General features: G+C 43.2%; 1 protein-coding gene across 1 annotated transcript in view; it reads right to left on the bottom strand.

Annotated features, from left to right (window-relative positions):
• IPO8 (importin 8) overlaps nt 1-27,880 on the bottom strand; it is a 66,792-nt gene that overhangs the window by 38,311 nt on the left and 601 nt on the right. The window contains exons 2-7 of the mRNA XM_074939287.1: nt 19,769-19,850; nt 17,227-17,383; nt 13,664-13,822; nt 10,769-10,925; nt 3,021-3,110; nt 461-555 (exon numbers count right to left, since the gene is read on the bottom strand). Of these exons, the coding sequence (XP_074795388.1) occupies nt 461-555; nt 3,021-3,110; nt 10,769-10,925; nt 13,664-13,822; nt 17,227-17,383; nt 19,769-19,850 (740 nt within the window). The remainder of the gene's footprint in view (nt 1-460; nt 556-3,020; nt 3,111-10,768; nt 10,926-13,663; nt 13,823-17,226; nt 17,384-19,768; nt 19,851-27,880) is intronic.

The raw sequence follows: 27,880 nt of genomic DNA on the forward strand, positions 1-27,880 counted from the left end.
CTTGGTCATCATTCCACCAGGCAAAGGACAAGACAAAAAATTATTCTGAAAAGTTCCCGGGACAAGCAGACAAGAAATCGAAATAAATCATTTATGCTTCTACAGTGTTTTTCATCCAAGCATTTCCTAAACAATTAAGCTTGCAATGCCCCTGTGAGGTAGTTAAGCATTAGCTCAGTTTCACAGATGGGCATACTGAGACACAGAGAAATTCCATTATTTGCCACATATAATGTGAGTGACAGAGTTAAGATCAAAATCCAGAAATCGGATTCCCAGTCCCCGGCTTTTACCACTCGTATATTATCTCTCAGAATACCTGCACATACATACATCATAAATATATCGTGCCTGTGCAGTATGAATATAGGATATACAGTCTGCATAACAATATCTATAAAAGATAGCTAAGTAAAAATTAACATTTTTATGCCACCTTAGTTTTTAATCACTGTATTACCGTTCAAAAAGACGAGCTACGATATGCAATGCCCACTTCTTACATTTCCACCACACGAGCTCTGGCCTATCATCTTCATCAATCTGTAATGTCTCCTACAAATCAATCAATCAATCAGCCAAAGTATACAAAAATTAAATTAAAAAAAAACCCCACTTACTGAGTGAATTAATACAAATTCAGATACAAACATTAACATTTTGATTTTATTAATAGTGATAATATTAGCTACCAGAATAAAATATGATAGGATTTTTTTATTTTGATGTGATCCTCCAAATTTACTATTATGTTGAAAATGACCCATCTAAAAAAGCTGTATTTACTGTATTTATGTTTGCACTCTCATATTATATACAATATAAAATAATCACGTGTATATGAATATACCATACATTCATACGAAAGATGTTAGGAGAATAAGATTGTGAAGGGAAGCACTCAAAAACTAGGACATGCCAAAGTTAAGGTTGCACAATCACCCCTGTGCATCCCTTTGCATATGCACTGAAATACAATCTAATTACAGAACTACTTATCACTGTTGGGCTCAGGTTACTGTTATGTATATATGTATATTGACTACATGGTAGAATTTTGCAGAAATTAACGTTGTGCGCGTAGAATTTCCTTTCCCCTGCAAAAATGGGCTGCAGTGCTGCTAGCTGCCACGAGGGCCACTGGACCCAGCAGAGCAGAGCTCGCACATAGAAGACACTGCTGGGGGGAGGGAAGGAGCTAGAGCAGTGGTTCTCAAACTTTTATTTTTGCGGACCACTTGAAAATTTCTGAGCGTCTCAGTGGACCACTTAATGATCTTTCCAAATGTTGTTTGTACCGTTAGCTAACTATAGTAAAGCGCTTTGGATAAAAGCTCTATTAAAAAAAAACCTCAATAATAATAAATGTTTTTTGTTCTACAAATAAAAGCACATAACTCATATTTAATATCAGTAGTCTTACCTTTCTAATGAGATGGATGTGCCCTCTCTGTCCCACTGCAGCAGCCGCCTAGCTGGGGCTGGGAAGGAGGGGGGTCGCTCCCCCGCCACAGCAGCCACAGAGCTGAGGCTGGGGAGGAGAGTCATCTCTCCCCAGCAGCTGCAGCCCTGGAGCTGGGGAAAGTGACCTCTTTCTCTGGCTGTCGCAGCCCTGCATGTCCCAAATTTCCCCCACCCCCTCTTCTCACCCCACTGCCCCCTCCCACCTACCCCCTACGCCCCTCCCAAGGCCACCACCTCACCTTACATGTGCGTCTTCTCCTGGGTCCAGCCACCTAATTAGTGGAGCCACACTTGCACGGCTCCACTAATTAGGTGGGTGGCCCTTCATTCTCTCATGTGCAGCCGCCCAGGCATGCACCTTAGAGGGAACTATCCGCGGACAACCTGAATGGAGTTCACGGACTACTGGTGCTCCACAGACCAAAGTTTGAGAACCACTGAGCTAGAGGGTTCCTGGCAGCTGCAGTTCTCAGCATGCCCTGAGTGGTATGCCCTGAGGCTTGGGGGACAAGGGGGTTTGGATATTGGCTGGGGGAGGAAGAGGGCAGAGAAACAGGAACTGGGTTATCATAGGGGTTTCTTTAACTCTCTACTCCTGGGGAAAATTTTGTGTGTGTCTGTATTGTATTGCTGACAGGTATTTTGAAATAAATTACCAAAATAATTTAAACTGGAGTGATTATGTAGTGTTATTTTGACAAATAAAATTTGCAGAATTTTAATTTTTTGGTGCAGAATGCCCCCAGGAGTAGACTGTAAACTATTGCTTCTATTCAGTCTCTTGGCAGGTTTCCAGCCTCAATCTCACAGATCTATGATTCTGCTTCCAGGACATGAGAGTCCAAACCCTCTGTGAGAATTTGTTTCCTCCCTAATGTGTGTGTGTCAAATTTAGTAACCCTTCCTAATTCCTTGCTCATATTTGCCTGAAACAGGCATCAGATAAAGTGTTTATTGGTGCTATTTTCCCCAAGGCTACTTAATCTCCATGAATGAGAATTTTGTACAGAAGGGATCTTTTCAGAAGGGAGATTTACCATACCTAGTAATTCTGCTTCTCTGAACATATCTTGGAAAACTGACTCTTACCCACCCATCTTCTTTCAGAGTTTGAGGGTTTAAATTATGTGGGTTCATCCTGTTGATATTGTTCTTAAACCCGTTCCTTTGGAATTATTTATGTCTTTTATGAGGAAAAAGGATGGAGGGCAGGAACAGATACAGATTGTGTGTTTACATTATATGTTCATGGAGTGGACATTACGTATATCTATATGTTCGTGGTGAGCTTTTCCTTCCTGTTTCTGAAACAAACTGGCTAAAACGTTTTGGAGTCTCTGAAGTATCCAAAATTGGAGTATATACTGTTCAGCTACCTCGAACAGTCAAAAATCTTAAGAGCATGAATTATATCAGAGACACTAGTCCTAAGAGTGAGATTCCTGCCTGGATGGTATCTTTAGAGATGAGTTCAATAACCTCTCCACATGGACCATCCCCATTTTCCCACCCTAAAGAAATCAATGTCAGTCTCTCTCCAGTGAAGTAAACCTTACAGCAGGCACATTTCTATCGATAATAGTACGGAAAATCTCCATCCACTGAGTCATGGTCTGGTTATTCACCAACTGGAGTGGCAACGCATACTGAAACAGGGGAAGAAGAAAAATTAAGGATAAATCAAGTTAATTTTCTTCAAAGGAACATAAAGCATTTCTACATTATTTACACCTCTCTTGGAAACTGCAGCTTCTCTTTAAACGAGTTTTATTTATTATAGTGCAAAATTGCAAATTTACACCTCTAAAGCTGACTGTGAAAAATTTTAAGGGAAAACATATCAAGCCAACAAAACAGACTAATTAAAAGATAAGTGGTCAATCAAGCTGAAATACTGTTGATCCTAGAGAAGCAGTGAACAGAGTGAGAAATGTAAGATAAGCTGCCTAGCAATTAACATGCAGTATTTTCAAAACATGGAAGACACCCTTCTTTCTCTCTCTGTTTTGTGTGAGCTAAAAGATGTAGTCAAGTGCCCCAAACAATATCTAAGACTGGCACATAGATGAGAGCAACTTGCAAGCTTCTTATGGCTCCATCCAGACAAAACTGGTGATGGGAAGCTGGAGAAAGCAGCTGGAGGAAATGGCAGGGATCATATTGGCTCTTTTATAGGACATTTGCGAGATAAGTGTGTTGTTAAGTGAGTCACTCGAGCTAGATCCTCCTTAGTAGATAAGCAAGGGGTTGAGGACAAGACATTCTCTGTGAGAGCTTCTTGTCTAGATGAGCTGTTAGTGCGTGGCAAGGGGTGTAATTTTCCTCTTGCTAGCCTGCTGTACAATAACTGGCCACATGGAGCCTGCTGCCACGCAATAAATTCCCTAGTGCACTTTGAACGTTATCCTTTTTGAGCAAATTTGGGATCTACCAGGTTGTTTCAGTTAGCAGGAGAATTTGGTGATAGTCGGGTATTTCTTCTTTGATGCAGTTTTGTTTATTTATAAAGAACATACCAAGTCCTGTGTCTCTGAACACAAAAGAAATCAAACAGCAAGAAACAGCTTCTTTTGCTCACAGCACCAACAGGACGCTTTTTAGCTTACACCCTTGACCCAAAAACCTCTTCCCAAGTTTCTTCTATGGTCAGCCACCATGTTTTCAGCTGCTTCTTCAGTCTTTTCCTGTTTTTTGTCTGTTCTGCCTTCCCACACACGCACATACCCCTACCCAAAACAATACTCAGGAAAAGTCCCTTCACGCACACAATCCAAAAATTTTGGGAAGGCTCCATTAGGCCTTGTTTTCGACATGGCCCCTTAACCGTCTCAGAACTATCTTAAGTGAAGGGCACACTCATACATCAATTTCAATGTGGTTTTAACTCACCCCATAGCCAGGTTTCACCCAGCTTATAAAATACCCCCACGTCAGCATCGCCCATCATCCTGATGAGGCCTAAAATGGTGACACCCAATAATCCATCCCAAACAGAAAAGCACATTAGGGAAAATAATGGTTAGTAACCTGGTCCATAACTGTAGTTCTTCAAAACGAATTGCACACCTCCATTCCACTCTTCGTATCTGTGCACCCAGTAGTTTTTCCCTCAGTGGTGCCCATCTGGGTGGCTTGAGCGCTCTCTGCTGTGCACATCACTGCATGCAGGTATAAAAGGGTAGAGCAGCTCCCTTGCCCCCTCAGTTCCTTCTTGACAGAACTCTGATTCCAAGAGGTAGGAAGGTGGGTCATGGAATAAATATGTGCAACACATCTCAAAGAACAGCAGTTATGAAACAGATTAGTAACCGTTTACTCTTCGCTGAGGGATTGCCACATGCGTTCCACTTTTGGTGACTCACAAGCCATGAAAGAGGAGGGGGGACCACAGTTTATCTTAATAAATACTGGAGGACAGCCCATCCAACTCTAGCATCATCTCTTAAGGCCTGCTTGATGGCATAATGGGAAGCAAACATGTGAAACGAGGACCTGGTTGGTTGCTGCTCTACCAATGTCCAAAATGAGAACATTTGCCAGAAAAGCTGCCAAGGCCACTCGCAATCTTGTCAAATGAGCTGTGATCCTATTTGGCGGGGTGATATTAGCCAGATCTTAGCGCATGTTGTTACATAAGGCTATCCTAGAAGAAATTATTTGAGTAGAGATTGGTTGACCTTTCATTTTGTCCATTATCACCATGATCAGTTGAGAGGATAGATCTATCCAGGTAGAACGTCGGCACTCTTTGTATGTCTAGAGTGTGAAAATGTTCCTCTGCCAGTGTGGTTTTGGGAAGAAAGCTAAGAAAATTGGCTGGTTGACATGGAACATGGACACCACCTTTGGGACAAATCTCTGACAGTAAACCCTGTCCTTAAAGAAGATTGTACAGGGAGGCCCAGATATTAGCGCACACACAGCTCTCCTACCCTTCTTGCAGAGGTGATGGCTACCAAAAGTCCCACCTTCATTCATAGATGTAGTAGACAGCAAGCAGCCAAAGGCTCAAATAGAGGATGCATAAACCTTGATAACATTAAGTTCAGGTCCCATGGGGGAAACAGGACTGTGCACCTAAGGTACAACTTGTCGAGGCCTTTCAGAAACCTCACTGATGTCAGAAAAAAAACCAATCCAGACCATTATCCATCTTAGGTTGGAACACAGAAATAGCTGCTAGGTGTGCCTTGATCAAACTAACAGCCAGCCATTGGTATTTCAGATACAGTAGGTATTCTAGAACATGCTGGATGGAGGAACAGGAAGGCGAAATCCTAAAATGGAAAAACATCTCCACTTAGAAAGTTAAGTAGCCCCAGTAGATAGCTTTTAACTGTTTAGCTGGGCATCCTGCACCTTTTCTGAACAAGACTCTTCTCTATCATCTAACCATGGAGCATCCATGGGGTTAAATGAAGAGCTTGTAGATTCAGGTGGAGCAGTCCACCATGGTCTTGGGAAATTAGTTCCAAGTCCAACGGAAATCAGAGGCTTCACTGACAGATCCAGGAGAGCAGAGAATCGGTGTTGGCAGGCCCACGCTGGGGCTATGAGTATGACTCCGGCCTGGTCCCGCCTTATCTTCAGCAATACCGTGTGAATAACCAGTACTGGCAGGAAAGAACAGAGTAACCTGCTTAACCAAGAAAGCAAGAACATATCTGTCAGGAAACCCTGGCTGTGACTTTGCAGGGAACAGAATTGCTGACATTTTCTCTTAGCTCTCGTGGCAAACTGGTCCATTTGGGGAGATCCCCACCACTTGAAGATATGTCTCAGCAAATCCAGGTGAAGATCCAATCATGGTGACTAGTAAATGATATGCTGAGGTGCTCTGCAAGATCGTTCTGCACCCCAGAAGGTAAGATGCTTTGAGGTCTACCAAGTTGACAATGCAGAACTCCCAAAGTCAAGCTACCTCTTGGCAGAGCGAGAAAGAACAGGATTCTCCCTGCCTATTGAGGTAAAACATTGACACTGTGTTGTCTGGGAGAACTAACAGACCCTTCCCCTTGACCTGCGGAACTAAAACCTAACATGCTAGCCTGATATAAATGTCAGAGAACTGAAAGCTATGTAAAGACAGGTCTCCTGAAGACCATAGTCCCTGAGCACCAAGATGGGTCCCCCAGCAGATGCAGATGCATCTGTCACTAACATGAGGGTCAGTTGAGCGTGGGTAAGAGGACAACACTGTATACATTGTCCAGACTTGTCCACCAATCTAGGGAGGCAAGAACCTGAGAGGGCACCCTTGCTACTGAATTTAAAGGAAAATAGTTTCAGTGAGTAAACTGACTCCAGCCAACACCAAAGAATTCTTAGGCCCAGTCTGCCATATTGGACCACATATGTGCACAAGGCCATATGCCCCAGGAGCCTCAAAAAGTTTTGTACTGTTATGACTGGGTGAGACTTGAGATCCATAACAATGGCCCAAGTTGTCTGAAACATACAGTCTGGAAAGGAAAGCTCTGGCTTAAGATGAGTCCAGCACTGTCCTTTATAAACTACATCCTCTGGACTGGGAAGAAGAGAGATTTCTCTGTGTTGACTAACAGACCCAGTGCACCGAAAATTGACTGGATTAGAGATACACTGAACAACATCTGAATCCTGGATCAGCCTCTCACCAGCCAATCATTCAAGCAGGGATAATCTCACACTCCTGATCTTCTGAGGAATGCAGCCACACCTGCCAACACCTCTGTAAAAACACTGGGAGCTGCTAAGGTGGGTGTGGCAATATCTTTTACTGGACCATATTTTGTTGGTGAGAGAGAAAAGCTTTTTGAGAGTTTACACAGAGTTCTTCAGGTCAGGGAGCTGCTGATAGACCAAACAATTGTACAGTGAACTGGCAATGATTCTGATTTACCAGAAATCTGAGATATTTTCTGTAAGCGTGAGCGATCACCATATGGAAGTAGGCATCTTTCAGCTTGAGGGCGGCATACCAGTCCCCATATCTCCAGGGAGGGGATAACTGAAGCTAGGGTGACCAGGCAAAATTATTTTTTTTAAATACTTGTTAAGATGACAAGTCCAAGATCAGTCTGAGACAAACACACACACCCTCTGCTTTTGGGATTAAGAAATAACAGGAATAAACACCATCCGTCCCTCTGAGACTTTGTGGAACCTCTTCTGTGGCACACATCTGAAGGGGAGCTTGAACTTCCTGCAGGATGAGATCCTTGTGAGAGAGGTCCCTGAAAAGGGAGGGAGGGGTGAAAACAAATTGGAAGGTATATCCCACTTCCACAATGCTCAAGACCAACTGGTCTGAAGTAATTCAGAACCAAGCACTGAGGAAGCAGGAGAAAATTTGCAAAACTAGGTAAAACAGGATCTGGAATCATGGAGACCAGCATGATGATCTCGACTGAGCCACCAGCATGTCTACTTAACACTCCCTGGGTGTCTAGAAGGGCTAGGGGTTGATGCAGAAGCTGAGAGGCAGGACTAAGCCTAAAAACCCTGCTCTTCTTCCTCAACAAGTCCTTACGAGGAGCCAGAGCTGTACACCAGCATGACTGCTGAGGCTGATAGAGCTTTCTTGCTGGGGCAGGTGTATACAAAACACAAGATTTCAAAGTTGCCCTTGAGTCATGGAACTTGCTATCTGTTTGCTCCAAGAACAGCAAAGGACCTTTGAAGGGAAAATCCAGGACAGTTTGCTGGACTTCATGGGGTAAACTGGAAGACCACAGCCAACAGCACCTTCTCACAGAAACTGCAGATTCCATGAACCTAGCAGCCAAGTCTGCAGAATCTAACCTGCCCGGAAGCAAAGTCCTCGCCACTGACCTGCCCTCAGACATGATGAGGAGAACTGCTGCCTAGCATTCTCAGGCAGCGGGTCCTTACATTTAGCCACAGAACCGCACAAGCTACAATTAAAACATACCACCAGAGCCTGTTGGTTGGCAATTCTAAGCTGCAACCCCCTTCCCCTCCCCCAGTCATATATCATTTTCTACCACATAAATCCAGCTTCTTTACATCTTTGAATTCAGGGGTGGCAACTTGAGGACCCTGGCATTCTGGATTAGTGGCTGCAACTACTAGCAACCCTAGAGGAGGATGGGAGTACAGGCAATCAAACCCCTAGGAGGACACATAATATTTGCGCTCCGCATGCTTTCATGTGGGAGGCAACGAAGATGAGGGTCTGCCGCAGTGACTTTTTAGGCTCCAAAATAGCCTAATTGATTGGCAAAACCACTTGAGATAAACTTATTATAGACAAAATGAGGCAATGAGGGGCTCCCTGAACTCCTTGACCCGAATGTCCAGGTCTGAAGCCACCATCTATAGTAACTCCTGATACACCTTCAGGAGGGGATGATGTTGTCCCAGAGGAAGCTCCTCATTTGGAGAGGATGAAGTCAACTCAGGATTCAGCTGAATCTCTTCTGCTGGCTGCTCAGTATCAGGCCCAGTACTGGACACATGAGCAGGTTCAACACAATGCAATGATTCGCCTCACCTGAATCAAGATAGGAAGGGTGTGGGGATGACCTGAAGGCTAGAGGAGACCCCCAAGGGTTCCAAAAAGGCAGCTGATAAGGGACTGGGCCCCATGGGCCTCCTGGCCACATTACCGGAGCAAGCCCTGAGGCAGGATCCCAAAGGTATCTTGGGTGGTGGTAGGGTCTAGGGGTGGAACGGCAAGTCTTGCCCCAAGGCTGAGAGACGTATAATTCTGCTTCAGAGTCTGAAAAAGAGAACTCTCCATCAAACCAATCATGGAAGGGCTGTCAGTCGGTATGGGGGAACGGTGCAGAGATCCTGACTGCTGAAGAAATGCCATCATTGCCAGCTTCCCCGCCGACAGTACCGACAGGTAGGCTGATTTGTAAATTGAAGAGTGGTGCGGTACTGAAAGCTGCACCACAGGAGTCAGTTCTGGGAATCTTATGGCACTGGGAGAGCTGTTTCCTGTATCACTGGAGACACCAGTACAGATAGACTTAGGTGTTTTGCTGCAGCAAACCCCTCTGGCATAGCCAGCACCAAGATCATCTCTGACCGATGCAATGCCACTGAAGTCAAGGGTACCGTTTGTGATTCGACTCGGAGCCTGTACTGGCACCGGAGTCAACAGTGCCATTATTGCCACATACTTGGAGGAGGAGTACTTTTAACTGGAATGCACTCTACTCGACTTCTTTCGTTCCTCCTTAGCTGGATTGGAGGGTAGAGATCTTCCTCGATTTGATGCCCCTTTGGAAGGTTTATATCTCTTCCTGAGCACGAGAGAAGGAGACCAGCGCTGGGATTTGGACGGTCATGAAGGCACACTTCTGACTGAAGCTGCAGCACTCGTTATCAACTCAGACTGGGATAGCTACGACGGTGATCTCAGTGCCTCTTCCACTAGCAGGAACTTCAGCCTAGCTTCCCTGTCCTCCTTTGTCCTAGGCTTAAAGTCCCCAAAAAATTGGCTCTGGTCTTTTTAAGTGAGTCTTGCCCAGGCATCTAAAACATGAGTCGTGCAGATCACTCACGGCAAGGATTTTGTGCAGGAAGCACAGGCCTTGAAGCCTGGTGCCAGGGGCATACTCCAGCACTGGCCACAGCACTCCAAACAGGAAACAGCAACAGAATTTTTTTTAAAACTATTAAAAATTCCAAAACTATTTACAACTAAACATAAGACTATCTACACAAAGGCTGACAAATGTTGCCAGAGCAGTTCCAACGACTGTCATGGGTAGTAAGAAGAACTGAGGGGGGAAGAGGGTGGCTCTGCCCTTTATAACTGCATGATGTTGTGCAACAGCAGAGGACGCTCAAGCCACAGGGACAGGTACTGCTGAGGGAAAAGTTTCCGATGGCCATATTCTGGGCACACAGACACCAACAGTGGAATGGACATGTGCAACACATCTCGAAAAAGAATTTAGAACACGGCAGCAGGGTCCACATAGCCAGTTAGCATGTGGCAGGCTCGTGCAAGGTAGATTTACACCCCAGTTTGCTGTGCACTAACTGTTTGTCTAGACAAGCCCTGTGACTTGCTCCTTCTTCTTAGTCCACAATGGCTTCAATCTATTAACTTTTAGGGCATATTGCAAAGACTGTATGTGCTAAGGCTTTCTGGAACCCTATGAGCATGGTGGAATAGCATTTTGAGGTAAGTGCAACACATTTTGTTGTTCTGAATTGCTAGCTGGTTAATTATATACATTTACAGAATCAGCAGTATCTTATGACGCTGGCTTTGTGTGCGTAAGTGGGCTGTTGTCCCCAGCAATCTACAATTTTACATCGCTCTCGGTGCACAGAAACCTACCTGCACAAGTGCATAGAAGATTTTTAAGATCTGTTTCTGAAGAAGTACAGAGTAATGGGAGTTATCAGGAAGAAGCTGGATCATCTGCTGCTGAATCCGAGGCAGGAATATTTGCATTGCTGCTATGAGCGGATCTCGCTCCTCTGCTTTCTTGTACCTGCAAAAGAGGACAAACATAGATGTCTCAGGTCCGAGTATTCCCAGATCTAATGCCTACTCCTTCCCCACAATCAAATTATTCTACCTTCTCTAAAAAAAAAAAAAACCCACAAAAAAACCCCCTGACATTCATGAGTGCAGTGTTTATTCATTTCTCTCCTCCTCCAGCCTTCATCTGACAGCCTACACAATGCATGCTAACCCTTCTACCAACAGACGGAAAAATGTCAAAACAAAGGTTAAGTAAACATTAGTCCTGCCCATAGTTGCATTAATCTTACTTAGACTGTAAGCGCCTTGGGGCAGGGACCACCTCTGTGTTCTGTGTTTGTACAGCAACTAGCATAATGGAGTCCTGGGTTATGACTAGGGCTTCTAGGTGCTACAGTAATGCAAATAATACATAATATTTTCCTTGCGACTAGACTGTAAGCTTCTTGGAGCAGGGACTATGACTTTTTATACGTTCCTGTAGTACCGAGCTCACTGCTGGTGTTCAGTAAATAAGTGAATAGCCTTCAACAGGTAGTGAAAGCTCTTTTGGTTGGCTATGCTTTTGGGTTCTTTTTAACATTCATATGTTTGTGTTTTTATAAATATAAATAACTGGTCAAAGAATTTTATAACGAATGGGACTAATTTTCAGTGACGCCACATGCTTGTGGCTCCAGCTGATGTCAGAGGAAGTAGAGAGTGTTTGGCACCTCTGAAAATCAGGCCCAGGGTATACATAGTATTGGAGAACAATACAACAAAGCAGATACCATATTCACAATCCAGCATTTTCTTTTGAAGCACAGCTAGAAAATAAGTTGTATCCTGTTATCCAGTAAATTATAGCTGTTTCTCCAAATGTCTACAACGGCATTACAATAACTAAGGGCCATCAGATGGCTCTACTCTTTCACAAAGAAAAAGTACTTTAGCCTTCAATGTGGACTTCCACATTTTGGCAGTGGCCAAGAATTAATCATTCTCTTAGTTCTTGGCAGTGGCCAGAAAGCCCTGTAAAGAGGCAGCAACTCTTGAGAAATTCTAAGTGTCACGGTGCATCTGTGCAAACTGCTATCTGTGTGGTTTACACAGCCAGGGCCCTGAATACAGTTTGAAAAGTTGGATGTCAAGGAAAACAGAGTGTAGCTTCAGTTTTAGACTTAACTTTACATTTCAATACTTTCTAAATCCACGTGGATTCCATACTGAGCAAGGCTATTACTGCTCATTAAGCCTTGTGGAGGACAGATTAGTTGAGCAACCTTACAATCCAAAACTACTTTGCCCCTCCCCCCTCCTCCCACCTCCCCACGTGCTCCCATTTTACACAATCCAGCTCTTTTAGAAACAAGAAAGGTACAGGCCAGCTTGGACAAAGGTGATGACTTCACTGCAAGAGGCTCCTGTACATGAAAGAGCATGGGTCGACCACAGACATCCCTACCTAAGAAGCGGGGATAAAATATTCCAAGATTTTATCTTGGCATAGACCCACACACTGATGGATTGTTAGGCACTAGGTATTGTGTGTATCAATATTACTCCCAGAGTCTCTCTTCATACTTCCTCTTCCTCTCCCCACTCCACACTTCCATAAACTCAGTCAAAAGGAAGGCAAGTCCTACAAATCAATGAGTTAATCCAGTTAAAAAAAAAAAAAAAAAAAAAAAAGGAGGTGTTTCAGGTCCTGCCTCATGAAACAGGTTCAAAGATGTATTTATTATCCTTTGCAATCCAGTGTGTCAGGTAAGTTCTGGCTGACCCATGGCATTTCATGTTAGTATACAGATTGTGGTAGTGACTCAGTTTCCTTCTCCCCCCCACCTCGCTGTCGTGTGTGGATTAGCTATCTGGCTATAATTTCTGACCCAAGTAGGCTGCACTTTCAGTGACACAACAATAAAGAGAGTTGACATTTAGTTACATTGTAAAATGTATGTATTTGAGAGAAATCCTCTCCCCTACTCTCTTATGTTGCTTGTCTGATAAGGTCGGACACACTTTGGGGTAGAGACTATGTTTTCCTGTGTTTGGACAGTGCATAGCACATTTTGGGCACTACCAGAACATAAAGATCATGATTCTTGTGTGTGGTGCATAAAACATTTTGGGAGCCTTAGAACAAAGTTGTTACATACATTTAGGATGGTTATTCACAAATAGTTCTACTCAAGTAAAATACCCAAGGAAGAAACTAAAGGGGAAAAAAACAAAAAAAAGTTAGATTGGAAAAAAACAAAAAACAACCCCACCAAGGGTATGTCTACACTGCAAGGAAAAACCCGCAGTGCCAGGTCTTAGAGCCTGGGACAACTGACTCAGGCTCAGAGGGCTAAAAATAGCAGTGTAGACATTTTCGGTAAGGCTTGAGCCTGAGCTCTGAGACCCCCTCACTTCCCCACTGGGTTTCAGGACCTGGTCTCCAGCCTGAGCAGGAACATCTACACTGCTATTTTTAGCCCTGCAGCCTGAGCCAACTGACCCAGGCTGAGATTCTGCACCATGGGTTTTTCTCTGCAGCACAGACATACCCTAAAACTCTGACTGCTGCTGTATTTTCTGCTCTCAAATTGCTGTCAATATAGACATGATGAATAGCTGTCATTTACATAAAAGAAAGCAAGCATCCTTCATCTGAATTCCCCTCAGAATTGTCAATACTCTTTTGGCTTTCTTTCCAAGTAAAGAAATCAGCTGAGATAACAACCCTGATTTCTATTCTACTGATGGAAATCCACTTACTCATAAGTTTTCACCAGCTGATACAAACACAGCAGGCTACCAAGCCAGCTCCCACTGTTCTGAGACTGCAAGTAATAGCCTATCTTGTCTACAACTGCTGTCCAATGGCCAGGAAAGTCATGCTTAATGATAGCACGGAGGCACATTGTCAACTGGGCCCTAAAAAAGGAAGAAAAAGCAACATGTTATAAGAAGATAAATATATTAACAGCCAACAGTTTATACTAAAGGCCTGATCTTGAATCTCATTATTTAATGGATACAATGTACTGGATTATACATACTTTGAGAACACAGGAAGAGTTTGAGGGGAGAGGGCCAGGAGATGAGAAAGGAAGAACAAAAAAGACTTGAAGTTAATGTTAAGGGAACTCACTTTTCATCCTTCAGGCTTTTTTAGCTGCTTTTTTCTCCCATCCTCTTATCTCTCCACACCTACCAAGTGTTACATACAATTTCTTTCTGAAACCTACTAGCGCTACCCTTTGAAAATTAATCTGTAGGGGCTTTTTTAAGTGCCCATGAAATTAAAAGCAGCAACAACAAAAAAATGTAAGCTTGCAAATTTTTATAACATGAAACTGTCTTGTGTGTGATCCAGTCTGAAGTTTCCTCACCAAATTATGATTTCCCTTGGATCATCTAGGAATCAGTGCTCTTGACTCTGCCAAGGGATGAAAAAAGTCTGCAAAAATATTTTCTCTTTACCTAATTTTCTACTGTAAAAAATTCTCTTTGCAATTTTCCATACAGACACTCAGAGAAGGGATGTCATTATTCAGCAAGAGGCTCTCAATCTTTTAATCATTTTAGCTTTGCCTCAATTTCCCCCTCCCTCTCATCCCTTTGCAGTTTGTGCTTCACACTGCCATCTTTCTGTATCTGCACCCTCCTACCATTGCTCTGGCAAGCAGAAGGTGACAACCTCCACAGCATTGCTCTACTTTTTGTGTTTTTCAGATTAAGGCTTTGTCTACGCTGGCAAGCAAATGACAAAACTTTTGTCACTGAGAGGCATTAAAAAAAAAAAACCACACATACACCCCAAATGACAAAAGTTTTGTCGAGGAAAAGCGCCGGTGTGAACAGCACTTTGTCAGCAGGAGCGCTCTCCTGCCGACAAACAGAGGCTACGCTGCGCGCCTTTTAGCAGCATGGATGTGCCGGCACAGCCATGTCGCTAAAAGCCGCGTAGGGTAGACATAGCCAAACTTAGTGCTGACTGTGGTTCTGGAACAATGCCTGGGGAGACTGTAGGACTCTATTTATCCATTAAACAGTAACAGTACAGGTAATAGCAGTGCAAGCACACCTACACTGTGCTACAACCTCAGCCTGGAGAGACCACTGCTTTTAACAGAAATTCTAGTCACCAGCACCAGAGATCTCAAGTTGGAAAAGTTGTAACGCATGTGATTTTCTGAATACTAATAAGACATTACAGAAACACAGGGGGAGTCACAGTTCCAGAAAAAGTTCTTTTTAAAGATTGAGTTTCTCATGGGTGCAGTCTTTTAGTGAAGCTGCTGCTTCATACCACTCCACTATGCTATGCTCTGCTGCCCCATCAACACAGGATCTGACTCCACCCCATCCCACACAGTTCCAGTTACTGCCTCCCCACTGGTTGATTGTTTGGGAGTGAAGAGCCCATAAGGTTCTGGCCAGGCTCCGCAGGCAGTGGATGGAGGCAGGGCACACTCCACCAACATGGAGGAAATAACCAGAGCTGGATGTTGTAATGGTGGAGACCTTGCCCTGCTCGCATGATGGAGGGATGACCAGGCCATATTTCAGTGGTTTTGTTACTCAATACATGGGCTCCTGCTCCCAGTCACGAGCTCCATTCAGTGAGATTTCAGATATAAACGTGAGTGAAAAAAAGGGTTCAAATGTGAGAGTCTCACAATTCAGGCATGAGAACTAAAGTGTGTGTGATACTATTCAGTCATTGTGGCCATTCAATCCTTACCTTTCTTACTCCTGGGTGAATTCTGTGCCACTGCGCACATGCAGAATTCACATCCCCTGGAGATTTTTTTTCCTCTGCAGAATAATACATTCTGCTGGAGAGGTACTGCAGTTACACCTTTCGCCCACCAGGGGCTGCTGTGGCATCAGAAGAGAGGGCTGCTGGCTCACCAGCTGGAGCAGCCAGCCAAAAAGAGGGAAGGAGCAAAGGCTGCTTTTCCTTACAATGACATGCTTGTGGGGCCAGCTGAGGTGGGGACAGTATATGGGGGGACGGATAGAGCGGGGCACACATGGCTGCTGGGGGGAGTCAGAGTGGGGTTCAAAAGGGCTAGTAGGAGGGGGAAGAGTGGGGCAGGGGCACAGGAGCTAGTGGGGTGATAGTAAAGAGCCAAAGGCTGAATGGGAGTGGGGTGCAGGGACACATGGGGACAGGGGAAGGGGAGTGCAAGGAAAGACGGGGACAGATGTGCCTGAATGAATGGGAGACGCTAGGGGTCAGCCAACTCTGCATTGGGGAGGCTCCCCAACTCCCTAAAAATCCCGCCCCCCCCCCGAAAAAACCCAACTCCCACCCACACTCAACAAAGCCTCCAGGTTCTCTCCCAGGCTTCCAGCAATTACTTCCCTCTCCCTCAGCTCCCCATCACCCCTGACTCTCCCAAGCCTTTGCACTGCTTCTCAGGGGTGCAGGAAGTAATTTTCTGTATTGTAGTATAAATGAATTATTACTCAAACTTCTGTATTAATATGGCTAGTAAGGAATCTATTTGTCAAAAAACATTTCCTGAATCTTTTTTGTTGTCTGTATTGTTAGACATTCTTGCTGACAGGTATTTTGAAATAAAGTACCAAAATAAATGAAACTGGTGTGATTATATTGTGCTATTTTGACAAACAAAATATGCAGAATTTTAAAATATTGTGTGCATAATTTTTAATTTTTGGGCACAGAATTCCCCCACAAGTACCTTTCTGATTAGATTACCAACAAGGAAGCCATTTGTTAGCATTTGTGAAAGAAAAGGGTTTGTTCTTGTTTTTATAAACAGGGATACTGGTCCGCTGGAAACCTGATGTATACTATCAAACTCATTTTACTTAGGCCAATGAAGAGTCATAAACCTATGAATTAGACCACTGTCCTCAAAAGTAGAGAAGTATATCTTAGCTTTCCTAAGGTCTGTAAAACATTGGTACCGGAAACATTAATTGAAATAAGTTCTTCCAACATGTATAAAAGTAATAAAAGCAGCTGAGTAAAGGACTTTGCACACAAAAAAATACATTTTCAGGCTATGATGTGAATGGTATTTATCTGGAATTGAGGGTCAGTGGCAGGCTGAAATAACTACTGTGACAGCCCCATGCACCAATCTCCTCTGAATTAGTAAAATAAACAGAAAGTGATTAGACCAAGTTTCAGGAGTTACTTTAAACTTTCTACGCTTTGTAGTAAATCTCTTATTGTGAGCAGAAGACACTTGCAAGTTAAAAACAGTCCAATTTAATGAGACAAATAAAAGGAGTTGCGGAGGCTGAGCACCTCTGAAAGTCAGGCCCTTAGTCAACATATGCATAGTATAACGTACCTCACTAAGTCAGGAGACCGAATAATTCCTTCCACAATGTTATCACGAATTTGCTGGCGATCATTTTCATGAATGTTGAATGGAAATACTGCTTCTCCTGGTGGCGGTTCCCGATCCGGCCAGTACTGTGTCACCATGTTCTTCAGGTAAATGGCAGCTAAATTACAGAAAAAATCCTAACATAGCAGCATGGAGAGGATTGCTTAAATTCAGCTCTGTAGCAAAGTCCCTACCATTCAATGTGGATTACAGCTGAAGGTGGCACAAAGTGATGCTGAACAACAAAACAGGGCAGAAGGCTAAGAACGACTGAATGTCTATCCTTTAGCAAATATTAGAGAGACAAGATGCATGAAACAATATCTTTTATTGGACCAATATCTGCTGATGAGAGACAGAAGCTTTCAAGCAACACAGAGCTCTTAGTACCTTTCCCAGATCTGAAGAAGAGTGTCACACTAAATACAAGATCAAATAGATAGTTTAGCATCAGTTGTTGTGGGAGATCTTAGTCAACAAACCCAAGCTTTTCATCACTAGAAACATCAGGGTCAAATGTGTGGTCCTAAACAGAATATGGGATTATTTCAGCCAGCCTCTACAGGACAGTATTCTTTATTACAACCAGCTTTGCAAAACTGTCACAACAATTTACCAGCCTAGGCACAAAAGCTACGCATCTGTCATTTGTCATAGTTATAATGAACGGAAATTACAATATTTCACTCAAAATAACCTACTCACCCTCAGTAAGCAGAGTTTTGCGGGGCTGACTTAAAACAAAGCATAACTATATGCATGGCCCGTACATTCTACTTGGGGGGGAAATGCCTGGTATTGAACTGGCATGGAGCATACCTTTTATTCCAGCAAAGAAGTCCACTGTAACTTCCCCAAGCCTTATCTCATTAAAATTCTCCGTAATTCCACGGAGATGTTCCCTATCGCCTCACATGAAACGTCATTAAAAAGTGGTATCTGGTAATCCTTAGCTGAAAATATCACTTACTCCTAAAGAATGCCTGTAACTATTCTTTCAGACATAACATTAGCAGAAAGTTCTTAATAAACCTTTAGAATACTAATCCTTTCACTCTTTTTCTTTTAGTTAATTCCTGATTGGGATTTTAAAGCAAATTAAAGCATGAATCAGGCACATTCAAGTAGAATATTTTTCTCAATTTTGACAGATTGAAGAGTATTAACCAAATTCTGTAGTTTGTGTGCAAAGCGTGTTAAAAGGGTCAAGTGGATGTCAGAAATTAAAAAACTTGTTTTTCAGACAGACCAGAGTATTCAGACAAAAACAGGACCAGAATGACCAATACAATAGTTTAACACACTGAGGTCACACCAGGACATGTGCTTCTACATGGATTGTGATTTTGAATAAATTCTTGCTCTCACAGCAACTGTAGCATTCTGCTGATTTAGCAATTTGGTATAAATGTACTGTCTTTCCATTCCCCACCTCCTTCCTCCACAAAAAATACTGAAATATGCTCCACACATAAATTTGTTTTGTTCTGACAAATTAAAATAAGACTCTGTTTTATTAAAATGACCACATGGATCCTGAATTAAGTGCCTCCCTTTGTGCCAACATGGTCCTAACAATGCCATTCACAGTTGCATTATCTATGATAATATACAGGCCAACAAGATGAACAACATACATCAGCATGCCCCAGTGCACTCAGGGGATTAACTGGTCTTTTTAACTTTTTTTTTTTTTCCAAAAATTCAACCACCCCCCATCTTCTATGGAAAATTCTATTTCATATGATAGAGAAATGTGAGTGAAAAACCCTCATCAAACTCTTCTTGGAAAAGTGGAATATTTGCTATACTAATTAAAGGTTCACATTTAGCCACCTATTGTACAGGATTAATCAACATGTTCTACAAACAAAAAATTTAGGTCCTGATCCTGCAAAGAGTTACACACGTGCTTAATATTAACTATACCACATACCCGGTGTCACATGCATATAAGGAATCCCTTCAAGATGCATTTAGCTAGCTTTATACCCATAACTTATCTAAGGGATCTTTCTTGAGATCTGTTTTTGCGGGAAGGGTCTGTAAGTATCCAGCATTGACTCAGTCCATGTTAACAAGGACTTCTATTTCTCTAAGCTAAGAATTCAAAACAGTGACAGACCCATTCAGATAAGATCCCCCGATCTCCACATACCCTCTTCATGTGGGCTCCACCTCTCCTCATAAGAAAAAATCTGATCTCCTCATGCCCTCCTGTATATCCAAATTTTGCCCATAAAGGCAGGGAAATAAACCTAATCCAAGAGAGATCACTACAAACACAGGAAAGTAAGGGAGAAGGTTTGGTGTGCCATAACCAGATTTCACCACCACACACGAAAGTGAATCACCAAGTCATTAAGGCTCCTTCACTGAACTATTTTAATTTAAAGGCCAAAATAGAGTTAAGTTTAATGACATGACAATAGCTCACCACTTTGTTTTAATATCTTATTGACTTTTTACAACAGGAAGAAAATGAAACAAGAATTTAGCTCACCTGCTTGACGTACTGGAAATTCAACTTGATCCGAAACTATGATTTGTAGTAGACTGGGAGCAAAATTTATGATCTTGTACGACTGAAATTTATACAAAACAACCCATAGTTAAAGTCATGTTTTTTAAAAGTTTTAAAATATTGTATTGCCAAATGAGTAAGAAAATTAGGATGACTATTTTTGAGAGAGTTACTACAGTGTTCTGAGACTTTCCACGTGAAGTTTGAAAGGAAGTTCACTTATGTCGAATTCACCCCCTCCAGCACCATAAATAATTATTTATAAAACTGAGCACATATAGGCAAGGAAGTGGCATTAGTGAGGAGACAAAGGCACTTTTTTTGAGATTCTGAGATACTAAATACTGAGACAAAACTGACTACAGATAATAGAAACCTCTGCAGAAGTGTCTGAATTATTTTATTTTTTTTAAAACTTACCCAGAAAGAGTCAAATGCATATTGATTTGCTTCACAGATACACAGCACTTTTGTGAGAAATACTTCATAGTTTAATGGAAATGCTACCACACTCCCTTTTAAATCAGTAAATCGTTTAAATTACATTGAAGTATATTTGGCAAATGTTTTTGTTATATGCAGTATAACTGCTGAATTAAATTTATAGTAACATAAGAGAAAAGTTAAAAATCTGGAAAACCTACTGGACTAGCCATACATAATTAAAATCAAGTGCAGACAGATTAGATTTCAAAGCCACAAGTTTCTGTGTATTTTCTGGGAACTTTTCAGACACTCCATTTTCAGCACATCTGAAGAACTTCTAAGTGGAAACACTGCTTAGTGAACTTCTGAGCAAAGCATGCTCGATTAAAAGGTGAAAATATGATAGCATTATACTGCCACAATTCAATGGGCATCCTCCTGCATGAGGAATAGGGAACTCTGCATGGTTCAGTGACTTTTCAGCCTCAGCAACACCTGTAGTTATTAGTCAGTTATGATCTCTTTTCTCTCAGCTCCAGACATTTGATGTTTCAAAGAGAGCTTTTTGCCAGTGTCTGCATGCCAGCTGCTCTCTTTATTTCATCTTCTCTGGAAGAGCTTTACCAGTACTCTTCAGATAGCTTACCACTTGGCAGCTCTAGTGGTTTTGATGGTTTTCCTAGCTGAAAGGGAAGAACTTTAACTAAAAATCGAACACAACTACACTACATCATTTCTTGGACTGCACCTCATTCAACCGCTCAGAAATACATGATTAGGTCTCTTTCTCATGGCCCGGATGCCTTGATGTAGCATTTCCATAATGAGATAATGATAATTTCCATAATGAAATGTGTCCACACCGGCACTTATGTTGGTGTAACTTATGTCGTCATTCAGGGGGGTGATTTATTCACCCTCCTGAGCAACATAAGTTACGCTGACATAAGCTGTAGTGTCAACGTAGCCTGACATGATGCCACAGCAGTAACAGCTAGCAACACAACAAATATGTAAGAGCTTCTGGAGAATGATATGGGCTCAAGGAATCTAGATCACTGGTCTTGGATAAAGGCCATCATGCACAAACTGGCAGGCCACTTTTGCCAACTCTGAGCAGAAAGATCAGAGTCTATTTGTTTCCCACCAGGTTTTTCAGCAAACCAGGTAAGGATTTCCATCTTGACACTATACCCTTATACCCGGGGAGGGCTGGTTTACACAAGAAGGCTCATAAAAGCCCTCAAACACACAAAATTTCAGAGAAAGAAATTACTCACCTTGTGCAGTATCAATGGTTCTTCTTTGCATAATTTCCCTATGGGTGCTCCACTGTAGATGTATCTGCATCCCTGTGCTGCTGACCAGAGAATGCTGGTAGCAGCGTCTATTCAGCCCACGCATGCATTGCCTCCCCCGGCTCCCCATCATCTGCTATGAGGCTAACCAATGGTGTGCAGGTAAACCCGCCTCAGTTTCTTCTCTGCCGCTGAGTTCATGATGAGAACTCCGAAGAAGAGGGGAGGTCACGGACCACCCATAGGGATACACATCGTTACTGTACAAGGTGAGTAACTTCTTCTTCTTTGAATAGTGTCCCTATGTGTGCTCCACTGTATGTGACTCCCAAGAAGTATCCCCCCACTGGAGGTTGGGGCTTCTGAGTCGAGTCTGTTATAGATGAGTGTACTGTGGCGCGGAATCTGGTGTCTGCGGCAGAGTCCCCCAGGATGGCATGGTGTTCTGAAAAGGTATGTGCAGATGCCCAGGTAGCTGCTCTGCAGATTTCTGTCTGTTGCATTCTCCAAGGGTATCACTGTGTGAGGAAATCGATCCCGTAGAATGCGTGCAGATTGTAGATGGGGTGTTAAGTTGCAAATCTGAGAAAGTTTGATACAATTTGAGACCCATTTAGAGAGTCTTTGAGCTGAAATCGCTGTACCTCTAGACCTGTCTTCAACAGCGAGGAAGAGTCTCGGAGATTTTCTAAAAACTCTTGTCCTGTCCCAATAAAAGGCAATGGCTCTCCTTATGTCGAGCGTATGGAGGATGGCTTCCCTATTATTCTGATAGAGCTTGGGATAAAAGTTGGAAAGTGAATGAGTTGATTCATGTGAAATGCAGAAATCAATTTGGGGGTGAACTTTGGATGTAGTCTAAGCGGAACTTTGTCACAAAAGAACACTGTGAAGGGGAGTAGCAGTATTCTGTACTGGTAGTGGTCTTGACCAAGTGTGAATCTGAGGTATCATCTGTGATTCAGTATGATTGAAATGTGAAAGTAAGCATCTTGAAGGTCAAGGTCCGAGAACCAGTCTCCCTTTTCTAACGCTGGGATAATTATTGCCAATGTGACCATCCTGAACTTCTGAGCCTTGACAAATTTGTTGAGCACTCTGAGGTCTAGTATGGGTCTCCAACCTCCCTTTTTCTTGGGTAACCCTAACTCTAAGCCTTTGCCTCTTAGGTATGGGCACTGACTCTACAGCTCCTACGCTGAGGAGATGGTCAATCTCTTCTCGTAGCAGGCTCTTGTGATAAGGGTCCCTGAAGACAGACGGGGACGGGTGTTGGCAGGGGGGAGTTGTGAAGTGGATTGAGTACCCATCTCCAATAATCTCCAAAACCCATTTGTCGGAGGTTATCCTTTCCCAGGTGCTGCGGAACAGGGTGAGACGGCATCCATAGGGATGAGGGAGGTTTTCCAGTGTTGGATAGCATTGAGGAGAATGGTCTGCAGGCACCTTGACTAACCCATCAAAACTGTCATTTTGAGGTGGATGGCTGTGAAGAAGGAGCTTGAGTCCGATGGTTTCCGTTTGGGGAACATGGACTTCTTTCTCTGGGGTTCTTACAATCTCTGGGATGAAATGTGAAAAATGGGGTCTGAATAAAGGCTGAGAGCTATCTTTTCTCTTCTGCCCAGGCATGTAGATTCTGAGCGATCGAAGAGTAGCCCTGGAATCTTTTAAAACAGTGGTTCTCAAACTTTTATTTTCGCAGGCCACTTGAAAATTGCTGAGGATCTCGGTGGACCACTTAATGATCTTTCCATATGTTGTTTGTACTGTTAGATAACTATTGTAAAGCGCTTTGGATAAAAGCGCTATATAAAAAAAAAAAAAAACTTTTTTTGTTCTACAATTAAAAGCACGCCGTCTGGTGATGACAATGAGAAATTAGTCTGGGGGATACCTTCCTCCTCAACTTCCGCCTCTTGTTCTTCTCTTAATTGTTCAAGGGGCTAGGATTCCCTCGATGCAGCAGCTGAAGGAGGATGTCTCCTTGGCTCTTGATGGACCACACTAGAGCCAGGGGAGGCACGATGTCTGAGTGCCTGCCAACAATCCTCTTAGGGCCATTGGGGAGAGGCGGTGGTTGGTACAGTGGCTGCCCATACCAAGGAGGCTGGGGATCAGAGGAATGGTACGGCTGAGGTCCATACTGGAATTGGGCACCACAGGGTGGTGACAGGAGCGGTGGGAGAACACATCTTCTTGCTCACTATCAGACTCAGTGGATGAAAAAGGTGGGGTATGGAATGATGTTGCCGGTGAGTCTGGAGCTTTGGGTGGACTCAGTACTGAGGCCCCGGTACTGAATAAAGGCGAATCCAGTGCGTCTCACACAAAAGGTCTGTTGAGTACTGGAAGTCCGGCAGTGCTAAAGGTACCGTTGGTGATTGCTGGTGCCAAGATACCTGCACCGAAGGAGTCAGTGATCTGGATGTGATAGTATGGTCCGCTGGTGCCTGGCATGCCGAAGATGGCACTGATGTCAATGTCCGTACCGTAGGAGCCTTCCCCAGGCCAGCTTTTGTGGATTTTTCATGCCCAGTCAGTACTGATGATTCCTTGCCTGTGCCCATTGGGTCCTTACGCACCTCAACATGCTCTGTTGGGTGCTACCGTGCAAGCCTTGGGTACCAGACTTAGAGAGCTTCAGTGCCATCAGTACTGATGACAGTGAGCAAGACGGAGATCATTTTCGGCTAGGTCGGGGCTTGCTGTGGATTCTCACGGCCCTTTTTTAGAGGCCTTGCGTGAGTGGCTTGTGGGTGTCTTCTTGGGCTCACCTCCCTTAGAAGTAGAGGGTTGCAGTGAGGCTTCCCATCATCCAGGTCTTGATACAGCTCAGAGGGTGGTTGAAGGGCTATCTCTATTAAGAGAGCCTTGCGTCTCAGTTCTCTAACCTTTCTGGATCTAGCCTTCAGCTGTCGGCACAAACCACACTTCTGTGGTATGTGGTTCTCTCCCCAGGTAGTGGACACACTGAGTCCATCAGTCACCAGGATAAATTCCTTGCAACCAAGGCCTGGTCTACACTGGAGGGGGATCAATCTAAGATACGCAACTTCAGCTATGAGAATAGCGTAGCTGAAGTCGACGTAGCTTAGATCGACTTAGAATCACCTACTTCGCGTCCTCGCAGTGCGGGATCAACGGCCGCAGCTCCCCTGTCGACTCTGCTTCTGCCTCTCGCTGTGGTGGAGTTCTGGAATCAATGGCAGAGCGATTGGGGATCGATTTATCGTGTCTACACTAGACACGATAAATCGATCCCCGATAGATCAATCACTACTCGCCGATCCGGCGGGTAGTGTAGACATGGCCTAAGACACTTCTTGAAGCCCAGTGCATCAGGCATACCCTGTCCAGAGGGGTCCCCAGACCTGAGGGAGGGGAAGGAGAGCGTTGAAGAAAAATTATGTCCAAAATAAAGTAGGATTTATTTTAGTAATAAAGATTAAAAAAAGAAAAAAGAAAAAGAAAAGGAAGCTCCAAAAAAGGTAGCTGAAATTAACAATTCTGAAGAAGTTAATGATCCGCGCTATTGGACAGCTAAATCTCTGTCTTTAGCCAGGGATGGTTGAGAAGGAACTGAGGAGGGTTTGCCTGCACAGTGATCAGGGATCGCTGTGATGGTTAGCCTCGTGGCAGAGCGGGGCGGGAGGGTGGGGGGAGCAACGCATGCACAGGCTGAACGGAGACGGCCACGAAAATTCTCCAGTCAGAGATGCAGGGATGCAAACACACCTAGAGTAGAGCACCCATAAGGACACTAGTCAAAGGAGGATTTTTTTTTTTTTTTGAGAATTAGGGGTGGGGGTATCAAAACTGAGGCTTATATAAAAAAGACCTAGTGGCACCATTAAAGGTTGCCAGTTTCATCAAAAGTGACTTAGGCCTGGTCAACAAAAAGGTTTTGTACCAGCAAAACTATTTTAACTATGGATGTGATTTATTTCTTTATTCATTTTTTACTGAAATAGTTATATCAGTACAGCCTCTACTATGAACCCAGCAATACTGGCATAGCTTGTTCCCCTTCCCACACAGGAAAAAGTAGTACTGGTATAAGCATCTTTATACCAATATAATTGTGTCCACACTAAGGGGGTTGTACTGCTTTAACTATACCAGTATAAGGTGGTATAACTTTTGTATTTAGACAAGCCATTAGTCACCAAAAGAGGTGTATTCTTGATATAATCGCTGGTATATGACATAAATCAGCATCTGAATTCTGAGATATGAAAGTGTGTAATTCCAGGTCAATATTGTCATAGGATTTACTAAAGTTTGACAAGGCTTTAAAGCCTTGCTCCAGAGGTTAGCACTGAAATGTTTCAGAATTCCAAGGGCAAAAATGAATATCTAATATCTATCAGTTTTCATTCCTTAGGCAACATTTATGTTCCATTCACTGAGGGATTACAGTTAAAGCCAGTGCTGTATGCATTAGTATGTAATAACAAGATAACCTGACACATATCAGTTAAATCCATAATGCTCACTCACTCTAGGAACAGGAAGCCTCCAAAAATATTACATATTTCTCTTAATTTCAGGAATCACTTTTTAAACCAGAAAAAAAATCCTGTCAGTTTTCCTTAAAAAAATACATGCTTTTTAAAATATTGTTGATAAGTACCCCTGCAACCTTGAAACTGAATCAGAATCCTAAATAACAATTGTATTTACTAGTAATCTGCAGTCATCACATCTTTCATCTGATGACCCTAACAATCTTCAAAACTTTCTTTAAGCTTTATAACACTCGTGCAATAAGTCAATGGCACAGGCAGGAACAGAATCCAGGAATCCAAACCATCATTCTTTTGCTCTAACCCTGCCAAACATACAGCAGTTTGTTATTGTAGTTTTGCTCCCACATGTTGTTTTTAATAAGGATAAAACAAACACTGGTGCATTTGTTTTTGTGGTTTGTAGATAAACATGGACTTTGTAAAAGAAAGAAGGTGGCCACATATTGATATAACCACCCCTCACAGCATTTCAAATGCCCATTTTCAATCAACAGTGAACAGAACTTGCCACCACTAAAAGTGAGAGTGTTAGATATAATTAATTCAGAAGTGGTTTTAAATTGCAGGTGTGGAAAATTAGAATAAGGACAAATTTCTACACTGAACCTGAATCCTGGGAAGCCTTATTAATCATTTCAATTAACATAGTGAAGACCCCAAAAGGTGGGCCTCTTCAAAATAAGTTCAAAACTGAAGTTATTCTTCTATATTCCACCAAAATACCTACATTAGGAGAATTTGAAGATTGTATGACAAACCAAAACTCAGAAAGTGTCAAAATTATGATTGCAGGCATAATCTTAACTGTACACCCTCGTGCCATTACAGTATAGTCTAATTATATGACCACCTGATATACTGTGATATCTGAGAAAGAGTATCACAGTTTTTCCAGAACCTTACATACACAAACACCACATAATCTATATGTCTAATGTACATGTCAGGAATCCATGAGAGTCAATGTACAATATTCATAGTGAATGGTGTGGGGCACATGAGCATTGCAACCTGCACATACAATGTACTGAAGTATTGTATATTATATCTATTACTTGAAAAACGAGTACACAACCATGTATTTCAAGTTTAATGCACATGTACTAGACCACCACATTAAGAATTCAGGTGCAACCTTTACTTTGACATTTCCTGACTCATATCTTTAAGCACACAAACTTAGTTAAGAAAGTTAAGGCACTGATCCTGCAACTGGTGCCACATGGGCAGACCTCTGTAACCACACAGGATCCCAGTGAAGTCAGAGGAACTCCACAGCGGCACAGAAGTCTGTTCATACATAGCCAGTTGCAGTAGCGGTGCCTTAGCTTTCAAACACTGCAGGGGAATATTCTTTTCACAACAAAATGTCTCAGCAGATTTTCCTGTTAATTGTGGAAACACTCCTACTGTACTTCAGGTTTATACCTTTTTAAATTTCCCTTTAAGCACTGTTTCCATTTAGGAGCTGCCTGTAGTTAAGAGTCCACTGGTGCCTAGGGCCGAGCTGGCTCTGCCCTTATCACCACTCCACAGAGGCTACAAAACCAGCTGTGAGATGCTTGAAAGTGACAGATTCCCCTATCTGCACAGACAGGATGAACAAGCTCAATAGATAGCTCAGGTGACGGGGGGGGGGGGGGGAGATATTATGCTGCTCCCCCCCTCCCATCACTACCAGTAGAGATGAGCACCACACGCTCTCTCCTTCCTGACGATCACTGCCGGGGTCCGGCGACGGGTTGAGAGCAGCGCCCGGAGGCCCGGCGTTGACCGCGCTCACAGGCCGCCCGACCGCGCGGCAGCTGCTGGCAGCAGCTCCCGGGCAGGATGCT

This window comes from Natator depressus, chromosome 1 (assembly GCF_965152275.1).
Source record: "Natator depressus isolate rNatDep1 chromosome 1, rNatDep2.hap1, whole genome shotgun sequence".
In the NCBI taxonomy this organism is placed as follows: domain Eukaryota; kingdom Metazoa; phylum Chordata; order Testudines; family Cheloniidae; genus Natator; species Natator depressus.